Source organism: Amia ocellicauda, chromosome 7, assembly GCF_036373705.1.
Source record: "Amia ocellicauda isolate fAmiCal2 chromosome 7, fAmiCal2.hap1, whole genome shotgun sequence".
In the NCBI taxonomy this organism is placed as follows: Eukaryota; Metazoa; Chordata; class Actinopteri; order Amiiformes; family Amiidae; genus Amia; species Amia ocellicauda.
The window spans coordinates 33,021,766-33,033,819 of NC_089856.1; the positions used below are offsets into that span (position 1 = coordinate 33,021,766).

Genomic DNA, 12,054 nt, shown 5'->3' on the forward strand with positions numbered 1-12,054 from the left:
TACTCGGAGAGTCTGAGGGAAATGAACAGAGTAGACTACATGGGGACTTGATTCAAGTCTTCAAAATCATGAAAGGCATTGACCATATTATTATTATTATTATTATTATTATTATTATTATTATTATTGATGCCTTGTACTTCTCTGTATTTTTGCACTTATGTTGTAAGTCGCCCTGGATAAGGGCGTCTGCCAAGAAATAAAATAAAATAAATTATTTATTTATTTATTTATTTATTTATTTATTTATTAGCAGATGCCCTTATCCAGGGTGACTGAAACCGGAGGTGCTTTTCCAGATCAGCTGGGACACACGCACCCGGGGACACAAATGGAAATTGGGCATCAAGGCATTCAAGACAGAAAACGGGAGACACTTCTTCACACAGAGAGTTGTCACAATCTGGAACAAACTCCCCAGTGATGCGGTTGAAGCTGAAAATTTGGGAACATTTAAAAATACACTGTATAGTATAGTATGCTTGGATCACTTAGTTATTAATGGACACCAAACGAGCATGATGGGTCGAATGGCCTCCTCTCGTTTGTAAACTTTCTAATGTTCTTCTTATGTTTTTATGACTACATATGGGCTGAATCCACAACAAGGGAAGAGTTATCTAATGACAAAGTTGAAATAGTATACCTAAAAATGTCTACAATACAAATGGGTTTATTAAAAATATTGCAGTTGTTTGTCACTTTTCCTGTATCTGAGTGTTGACATGAAATGAATCTGCCACAGCTTTTGGGACAAATATTCATCTCATGGAATGGTATTCAGTCATATTCAATTTAAATTTATTTGTTTAACTGGTATTCTTTAATTTCTTCTCAGAGTTATTTATAGTTTTCCCCTCTCACAATGCACTTGCATACACATTCCTCCATATTTTTGACTGTTGCATTTTTTTCATTTTCCAGAAGAAAAAAAACATGCTTTTTCTACAGTATATTGTCTAGAATTTGTACTATGTCTGTAAGCCTACCTGCTGGAGCTTTGCACTTCATTTCAGATTAAAGATATTTCAAAGACCGCAGGAAGTGCAAATAACTGCAAATAACTGCAAATATCATCAACAGACTTATGCAAATTTCTTCTACAGATCTCAAAAAAGGTTTCAGACATCAAAACTGTATAAAATATTAAAATAATTGTTTTGAAAATTAGAGCATTTATTAAAGCATTAATGTCCAAAGCAGCAAGTGGGACCCTGAGCCAAATCTGACCAAGCTTGGAACTACCTATACAGAGAAAGCACTAAAACATTTATGGTGACATATCCTTTGTTCTATAAAACAATTTTCCAATATCAAGCCAATACACTTTTTAATGATTTTATAGTTTTGTAGATGTTGTTGTTGCTCATGGTAGTTTAGCATAATGGATTTCGTCTTGTAGCATTCTGAGAACACTGCCATCAGAGATGTAGTCTGAACTTTGCGGGCAATATTACACATTAAACTCTCAGTTTCCATCTCAGACCCCCCGGTTTACCTTGAATCAAGTATATATTCAGTAAACACCCTGTGGGGAGGTGAGTGTTGTACCCAAAGTTTTAAAAACCTACATAAAATTCAATTAAAAAGGTCATGATCTATGATTTGATTCAATCAATTACATTACCTTACATACATTTTAATAACTTCACAGTTATTGTTACCATTAGGAAGCTGAAGAAGAGAGAGAGAGATATGTCAGTTCCTCAAACTGTCAACCTACTGTTATTCACACATTGATGAGCTATAGACATAGTTAAATAATTTATATTTTTACTTGGTTACCTTGAAGTATGTATTTATTATTTTGTTTATTTTAAGGTGTACTGCTCATTTGTGTACCATGTTTCATTTCAGTCACAATATGCCATATAGGTTTCCGGTGCCTCGCGTTGCGGCATAATGAAGTAAGACTACAAAATGTTGTCATGCAGCTGTTTTATGTAGGAAGTCTGTGTTGGGTTTTGTAATTGCAGTTCTGGTTCTAGTTGGCAAACAACTGTCTAGACCCCCCTCAAACACTCTAACCATATTCTATTATTGCAAATAATAACACAAGCTATTGCTCCATTTTACTCCAATGTGACTATTTTACAACCAGTTTCATGATGCGTATAGCATTTTGGTACAGGATATGAATGACACCATTAACAATTTCACAATAGCTAAATACCAATTAGAGGTACTATATAAATGAGTCAGGAATAATGGGAAATCAACATCTCATATGACTACAATGGTTATCCGCATTTTTGGAGACTGAATCATCGTAGTTTTCATGATTGTGCATTAACAGTTGCACATGATCACATGAAAAGATCAGTAGATGGCCTAGACATATACTCACAATCAGCTGCTTACCAGTAAAGTAAACACTTTGTGCTTGTGGCTGTATATATTCCTTATGACACAATCACAGGCTGATGGTGAATAACACTATTTTTTATGATAAGACATTCACATATTAAAGATGATCTAATTGATAAACAAACCAAACTGTACTGTGAATGCATAAGTGCATTGCTTTGTGTCTATAGAACAAACACTAATCTGCCATTATGATTCAATTTTTGCCTAAAATGTTTTGGTTGTTTTTCTTGACTTTGTTGTGTGTCACAAGCGGTAAAATGTCCTTCATATAACCTTTTTTTAAAACCACAAAGAAAGAAAGAAAAACATCATCAAAATAAAGCCAAAACTAACGGTTGTCTCTCAAATAAATCCCCTCCCTTTCAGTCTGTGCTAGGAAGTGCTTGAGGCACTTTATAAAACCAGACACATACTGTGTGTGTAAGAAAATGCCCATTTCCTGTAAATTTTGAATAAACAAAAAGCCTTTTGCAAAGCTAGCAAAAAGAATAAAATAATATATAATTTTAAATTATGTATAGATAATTGATATATTTAATATCACCAGAATCAATATCACTGTTACTACTAATAATAATCTTCATCATCATCATCATTTGTCTTCATCATTAAATAAAAAAATTGCATTGCAAGTTTTGCATTGCTTAGCCTGGTGAATGATATACTTTGCCAGCTCCCCACTTCACACTCTGGCCACATAAAATGCTTTAACAGCCTTGGTATTATAGGGTTAATGGCTTAAAAGTCAAAGGCATAGTTTGGGAAATGGAAATTTGGGGTTAGACCGGTACAGAACAGAAAGTGTGACTTCCAAACCACAACTGAAGAAAAAAAGCAGATAGACTTGTTAAAAATGTCCTTAAATGTGTGAATTTTAAAATATAATGTAAACAGTACAACAGTGAGAAAATGTATTCAAAATGCCCCTGCACAGTTTAAAATCTATATTATTTTCTGCAATTCAACAACAGTCAATACAGTCAAACAGTATCCAATACAAGTTATGGGTTTAGTGTTCCAAATGAGTGGCTGGGCTCTTCACAGAAAGTGAGCATTGCATAAATGGGCTTTGATTTTGATTGACATACAGGAAGTTATCTGTAGCCATGTAACTATGTACAGTGAGGGAAAAAAGTATTTGATCCCCTGCTGATTTTGTACGTTTGCCCACTGACAAAGAAATGATCAGTCTATAATTTTAATGGTAGGTGTATTTTAACAGTGAGAGACAGAATAACAACAACAAAATCCAGAAAAACACATTTAAAAAAAGTTATAAATTGATTTGCATGTTAATGAGGGAAATAAGTATTTTATCCCCTATCAATCAGCAAGATTTCTGGCTCCCAGGTGTCTTTTATACAGGTAACAAGTTGAGATTAGGAGCACTCTCTTAAAGGGAGTGCTCCTAATCTCAGCTCGTTACCTGTATAAAAGACACCTGTCCACAGAAGCAATCAATCAATCAGATTCCAAACTCTCCACCATGGTCAAGACCAAAGAGCTGTCCAAGGATGTCAGGGACAAGATTGTAGACCTACACAAGGCTGGAATGGGCTACAAGACCATCGCCAAGCAGCTTGGTGAGAAGGTGACAACAGTTGGTGTGATTATTCGCAAATGGAAGAAACACAAAATAACTGTCAGTCTCCCTCGGTCTGGGGCTCCATGCAAGATCTCACCTCGTGGAGTTTCAATGATCATGAGAACGGTCAGGAATCAGCCCAGAACTGCACGGGAGGATCTTGTTAATGATCTCAAGGCAGCTGGGACCATAGTCACCAAGAAAACAATTGGTAACACACTACGCCGTGAAGGACTGAAATCCTGCAGCGCCCGCAAGGTCCCCCTGCTCAAGAAAGCACATGTACAGGCCCGTCTGAAGTTTGCCAACGAACATCTGAATGATTCAGAGGAGAACTGGGTGAAAGTGTTGTGGTCAGATGAGACCAAAATCGAGCTCTTTGGCATAAACTCAACTCGCCGTGTTTGGAGGAGGAGGAATGACCCCAAGAACACCATCCCCACCGTCAAACATGGAGGGGGAAACATTATGCTTGGGGGTGTTTTTCTGCTAAGGGGACAGGACAACTGCACCGCATCAAAGGGATGATGGACGGGGCCATGTACCGTCAAATCTTGGGTGAGAACCTCCTTCCCTCAGCCAGGGCATTGAAAATGGGTCGTGGATGGGTATTCCAGCATGACAATGACCCAAAACACACAGCCAAGGCAACAAAGGAGTGGCTCAAGAAGAAGCACATTAAGGTCCTGGAGTGGCCTAGCCAGTCTCCAGACCTTAATCCCATAGAAAATCTGTGGAGGGAGCTGAAGGTTCGAGTTGCCAAACGTCAGCCTCGAAACCTTAATGACTTGGAGAGGATCTGCAAAGAGGAGTGGGACATAATCCCTCCTGAGATGTGTGCAAACCTGGTGGCCAACTACAAGAAACGTCTGACCTCTGTGATTGCCAACAAGCGTTTTGCCACCAAGTACTAAGTCGAAGGAGTCAAATACTTATTTCCCTCATTAACATGCAAATCAATTTATAACTTTTTTGAAATGCGTTTATCTGGATTTTTTTGTTGTTCTGTCTCTCGCTGTTAAAATACACCTACCATTAAAATTATAGACTGATAATTTCTTTGTCAGTGGGCAAACGTACAAAATCAACAGGGGATCAAATACTTTTTTCCCTCACTGTATATGTATTAGCATACCTGATATTGTCTATGCAAATTGTATCCTGTATCATGATTGTATTACACACATAAATGCCCAGATTAATTATTAGTCCAAGTCCAAGTTAAACAATTTCAATATATAGTACATGAGGTGTTATACTATACTAGTACAGAGCACAATGTAAGAATACTGCAGTTTAAATGAAAATGTAAACTGTTTCCTGTGTTAAATAGGTTACTGAAGTACTTAGAGCCTTTTTTTTAATATATATAAACATTTAAATTAATGACTGTTAGGAGCATTTGAAATCACATTTCCTTGTATACATTTGGGTGAGAAATGTATATTCTGTGTGTGAGTAACACAGCTGTTAAGTTAAATAGTAATCTGAGGACAGGATATCTCTAAATATTTGTATGTGTGTAAATATGTTTGCAATAATAGCACTTCAAAGCAAAATATGTAATAGGAAAGCACTGTATATTTGTAAAGCATTATAAGGTCTGTAGTAAATATTAATTATCAACAGGGACAACAAGTAAAAAGCTCACAACTAGACATAATAAAAAAAATAACAAGAAACTATAATTATAAACAGTTTTTAATTATAATATTTTAAAAAAATTGGATATATGTATAATACTGTACAAAATAAATACATGATTGTTCCATATAACAACAAGGTGAAGTGCTTATATATATATGTATATATAAAGAGAGAGAGGAAATTGATAGATAGATTTATTGTGACTTTTAAATAACATTCACATAAGAGTGTATTCTGTTATTATATCAATATTATATTTTTTTTATTAATTTGTCCTTTTAGTTACTTTTATGATTCAAACAATTACAACTGTAAATTAGCATGATATATGTTTCTATAAGTTATATGTACATAATAGAATGTACATTTACAGATCTACAAAATAAATGATTACCATTAATAAGCTGGGCAAAGTATTATCACACTGACGAAAAGTAAAATCTAACACTAATTTAAACTTGTTACATTGCAAAAGGCAATACATTTATATATAATACAGCAGTTAATGGATAAGGTGAAATCAAACTAATTTGTAAGCAAAATGAAAGGTTTTTCTAAAATATACATACCAGACCCTGAATGGAGTACTTACTATCAAAATGATTGGAATTGTTATGAATTAACGTGATTTTCTTGGACTTACTATTGTGTTTAAATATGTATGTGCCAGTTTATTACTGGTACGGCAAATGTTAAAAGTTTGTTTCTGTGAGTGACCTTAAGCAAGACTTTATGTATGTATGTATGTATGTATGTATGTATGTATGTATGTATGTATGTATTATTAAAAGGGAGTTAATTACCTTATTGGTCACATCATTTCCACACTTGTTACCTTTTGAACTATGATGAACTTTTTATTTTATATTAACAGTATGTATAATCACTGATTGGTGATAAGAGTGATTTTAGTTTTAAAAAACTGACTTACATTCCATATTTTTCTTTGCAAACACTTTATGCTAAAATAAATTAACACACACTCTTAGAACCAATCCGTTTTAAATTACACATAATGAGTCTGATTAAGGACAACACATATTCCTCTCAACACAAGCACTGTGTTGTAAGATTATGAATACAGATAGGCCTATACATATAGCAATATAAATATACACAAGAACATTAAAACATTAAAAAATCCTACCTCAGTTATAGGCAGCATCCATCTTTAAGTGATTAACTTTTTAACTGTGTAATAAGGAAAACAGTATCCTACAAGAAATATATCATATAAGTATTAACACAGATTCTGTACAACATTTAAGGGCATTCCTTTCCATTAAGTGTTTGAAGGCATGAACACTCAAATCACACATAATTGCTAAGTTTGTGCGTATACGTTTCCTTTTATTGTTGAAAACGTACTATGTTAACATATAAATTGGTTTGTTACCAACATCCAGTAAATCAGGACCAACACATACAAGTAGCCTACCTTTAAAGCATTTTACGTTTTTTCATTATTCAAAGATTTCAGTATTGATAAACAAATGTTTATGTATAATGAAAATGAGAATGAGTGTGTCTGCAGATAGTAAGAAAAATACATTTTCATTTTCTTAGGTATGCTTTCATCTCAACACCCACAAGGAAAAATTCTTTAAACCACAAAAAAATCTTGTCACGCAAACCTTTTTCATAGTCACGCATGCATGTTCATGCTTAACTGAATGTTATTTGAAACCTTTTTATTAAAACATTTTACAGCTTTCCACTTTTTAGATTTCAGTGATGTGCTCAAACACTTGCCAAATGCATAAAAAAGCAAATGTGTTTTTAGTTTTTTTTATGGAAATCACCAAAGTTTTTTTAGAACACTATTGTATCCATTTCAGTTAAGTTTTAAAATCTAAGTGTGACTTTTGCAAGGCCTTCTCAAAAAGTACAAAAATATTAATTCAGCTCATAAGCAGGTTTGCAGCATGTTGTGGAGACGTCAAAAGGCATTGAATGGTTTCTGTTCTTATGAGGAAGTGGTTCTACCATATACCAGAAGTCAGAAGAGTTATTAGACGTATATAACTGTTGCAGCATTATACACATAGATCAGTTTCTCACTGACGGAGACAGCTCAGGTAAGACAACATTCAACTGCACTTTAACTACTGTGGTGTAGACTTTAAATTGTGGGCATGAAGTAAAATAATTTGTTTGTTAGGTTAACTGAAACACTTCAAAAGAAAACAGTTAAAACATTTTTTTTTTGCAATTTAGATTCAAATGCACAATGAAAGCATGTTTATCATTTAGATTTGCTTTGTTAATACATACATTGCTATATAGATTGTGACTTAACAATGCAGACAAATGTTTGGAAAGTCTACAGAGTTAATGAGATCGATGTTTCTCTTAAATCAAGCAACAGATCATAAAATCATGCTCTATGTGGTAAACAGACATGTCAAAACATTAGTTTAAAGGGGATATTCTCTGCCTACTCAGTTGAAAATCTGAAAGTGGTTTTACACTATTACATGTAAATCCTGAAGACATGAAGTGTGAAACTTACATGAAGCCTACAAAAAGGCAGATACTAAGACTGAAAGTTTAATTGCATTATGTAGTGGTTGCTGGATGTAACCTACAAATGTAGGTTTTTTTTCTTATTTTTCTTACTAGAACAGGGAAAATGTCAACATATGAAATGTACATATTTATATAAATAAATACAAATTAAATATTGTCAGCAGGTGCTTATGCATATTTGATAATGCCTGATTTTACCTTAAATTTACATTTAAATACAACAAATAAATTAAAAACTTCAGTCAACAGAATTGCATTTGGTTAGCCTTGAAATATACATGACTCCACATATCCTGAATTAAAACGAGTTTGAAAGCTCTCTGATATTATTTTCTGGCTGTCTAAATGCTACACACCTATACACCTCATGTTTTTCTCTTTCAGCTCCACCATGAGCAATTGTTCCTTTAAAGAAGTCAATGACTTTATGAGCTCAATATATTTAGTCATCTATATTCCTACATTTGTTGTGGGCCTTATCCTAAACTCCCTGGCACTGGTTGTCTTCTGTGTCATGCTGAAGAAATGGACAGAATCGACCATTTACATGACTAATCTTGCACTAATGGACCTCCTGCTTCTGCTACCTCTGCCCTTTAAAATGCATGCGTCAATGAATAAATGGTCCAGTGACAAAAAAACTGCATGCTCTTTCCTGGAGAGCCTTTACTTTGTGAGTATGTATGGGAGCATATTCACAATCATGTGCATTAGTGTTGACAGGTACATAGGAATCAAACACCCTTTCAAGGCCAAAGTGTTGAGATCACCAAAAAAGGCGCTGATTGTGTGCATTGTAATCTGGGTTGCTGTGTGGGCGGGAACTGCCCCCGTTTATGGCTTCCACTCTGAACAGGAGCCCGGTGCTGATGTTTTCAGATGTTTTCATGGATTTTCAAAGGATTCCTGGAGCATCCCAGTGATCTTGAATCTGGAGATAATCGGGTTTCTCATCCCAATGCTGGTAATGGTTTTCTGCACTATACAGATCATCATAACCCTAAAAAAGTCTGAACAGAACAGGGAAAACAGCCAGGCTGGGATCAGAATCATATATGCCAACCTGTTTGTGTTCCTGGTATCTTTTACGCCAAGCCACCTGGGGATTTTTTTACAGTTTTTGGTTCGGAGAGACTTCATTGAAGACTGTTCTTCAAAACTCAATATTAGTTTATTTGTTCAAGTAACAATGTGCCTGGCTAATGTCACCTGCTGTCTGGATGCTATTTGTTATTACTTCATTACAAAGGAAATTCGATCAACAAGTGGCTCTTTCAGGAGATCCCGGAGCCACAGGATTAATAGTACAACAACAGAAGTGTAACGTGTGTTTTCTTACTCTTTCCATTACAATCTCTTATAAACCGATGGGACAACTGCAGCAAATGTGAGGATTAATTGTCAGAACATGCAAATCGGCAGGGACAACTAAATGTCTTTATTCTTGATTGTACCAAGCTGCCTTGTACCATTGGACAGAGATCAGCTGTGAATGGTTTTGATGCATTAGAAAATTAATGCACATTGTATATCATCCCATTACCTTTATATGTTCTACAGGAATAATACAGAGAGGTACTTTTTATAAATAGATAGATGCTGCTTTGTGAAGTAAAGGTAAATTATTGCAATTAAGTGTATAATAAGCTGTATTGCTGAAAGTGTCTAGAGTAATATTATATATTGAATAATCTCAGCATATTTGAAAAGTACTGTAATTGATTCTACATATATACGATTTGTAATAAAAAACTGTCACTGTCACGTATGTATTAAAATGTAAAAAGGAAAATACTGTATCTAAGCATATCTTTTTATGCAAATATCTACTATATTGTATTATATTATATTTATGTTAAAAGTTACATAAAGATTTAATTGTTCACTGCTATTGTCTTCATTGTATGGAATGATCTTGGAAAAGCATGTCAAATGTTTTTTTCTGTACTTGTAGATCTACTAGTAATTAAGAGAAGTAGAGAAATATTTGAAACAATGTGTACACTGAAGGAAATGCATTAGTATTTCAGTTCTTGTTTTCCTTCTCTTTTGGGTTAGTAATCTTCTCAAATCAGCTGTAAAACTGTGTAAGTGCTATAGTACTATAGTGTAGTGCTACTGTATGCTACTGTGCTTCCCCTGGATAATGGTTTAGAAAAAGGAAAAAGAAAAAGTACACACATTTGGAAACATTGTAAAAATGTTTTTCATTCTGTATTTAAACTGGTCTGGACCTTTCTCAGTTCCACTTGTCCACTTCAGGAGTTATTGTGTTTTCTACAGCAACCCAAAACCCTGCAGAGTTGTCTGCCTCTGATATGGATATTATGCTTCAAAGACTTTTTCTCATATCCATTGAGCCCATTAGACATGCCTGCAAATGACTTCATTTGAATACCCATGTTGCTTGTTTGATTTGTATAAGAACGCAAAAGAGGATCTACCACTAATCAGAAACCAGTCAGGTGTGACAGTCACACCCTGTTATTCCTCTGAATCTGTCAGCTGTGCTCTGAACAATGCTCAGTAGGTGGAAGTGGCCTCAGAGAAAAATAACAGAGCTTACACCTGGACTTTTACACCAGAGATCATTTCAACTCAATTCATTTCATTTGTTTAATAATAAATCATGAAAAGCATATGACAGGTTAAGAATTATGTTACATGACCATTCAGACTATTTTGTTTGTTCTGATTTTAGTAGGTCATTGGCCTCTTAATTTCCATTTAATCTCACACCATTTTTTCTGAAGTTGTAAAAAAACATCAAAAGAGGGAATCAATGTCGTTAATATTTTCTTTTTTAATAAGATACATTTGGTCAGTTTTTCTAATTTCATAAAAAGGTTTGTTAGATAACCCAAGCATAATTTGGAAGACAAGTATCAGACATTCTTGAATATAACTTAGTAAAACTTCAACATCAAGGCAAAAGCCTACAACTTTGCTGAACTATTACATGCTATCTAAAGTAGAGCTGATATTACTTTTGATAAGGTTCCACACCAAAGACTGATCTTCAAATTGGAAGCTGTAGTCATTCAGGGTAATGTAAGTAGATGGATTATGAACTGGTTGATGTATAGGAAACAGAGGGAGTCTATAAAAGGAGTTGCCTCTTACTGGAGTGAGGTTGTTTGTTCCACAGGAATCAGTATTAGAGCCAATGCTTTTTCTATATTAATGATCTGGACTATGGGATAGTTAGCAAACTTGTCAAATTTGCAGATTATATAAAAATAGGTGGCTCAGAAGATACAATCTAGGCAGCACAGGTTATTTATAGGGACTTAGTGCAAGTTATTACATGCAGGTAATAAAAATGTCCACTATAATTACACTATGGGAGGAATAGAACTAGTAGTAGAAGAAGTAAAGCATGAGAAAGACCTAGGGGTCTTCACGGACTCCTCACTCACCCCATCCAAGCAATATGAGGAAGCAATATAAAAAGCCAAACAAAATGTTAGGGTATATTGTCAAAAGTGTAGAATTTAAAACAAGGGCAGTAATGTTCAGATGTACAATGCACTAGTTGGAGCTCATCTGGATACTGTGTACAGTTCTGGGCTCCACACTTCAAGAAAGATATCGTTGTTCTAGAGGCAGTTCAGAGGAGAGCAACCAGACTTATTCCAAGTCTGAAGGGAATGTCCTACTGAGAGACTGAGGGACCTGAATCTTTTCACCCTGGAACAGAGGAGACTATGTGGGGACTTGATTAAATCTTCAAAATCATAAAAGGCATTGACCACATTATTATTATTATTATTATTATTATTATTATTATTATTATTATTATTATTATTATTATATTTATTTATTTATTTATTTATTTATTTCTTAGCAGACGCCCTTATCCAGGGTAACTTACAAAATATTAAACACATCAAATCAGAGGAGCTATTCCAGATCAGCAGACA

At 34.5% G+C, this 12,054-nt stretch overlaps 1 protein-coding gene across 1 annotated transcript; it reads left to right on the forward strand.

Annotated features, from left to right (window-relative positions):
- Positions 1-8,517: 8,517 nt before the first annotated feature.
- On the forward strand, positions 8,518-10,016 carry LOC136754088 (G-protein coupled receptor 55). The gene has a single exon (XM_066710421.1). The coding sequence runs from the start codon at positions 8,523-8,525 to the stop codon at positions 9,453-9,455; it is 933 nt and encodes a 310-aa protein (XP_066566518.1). The 5' UTR covers positions 8,518-8,522; the 3' UTR covers positions 9,456-10,016.
- Positions 10,017-12,054: the final 2,038 nt, after the last annotated feature.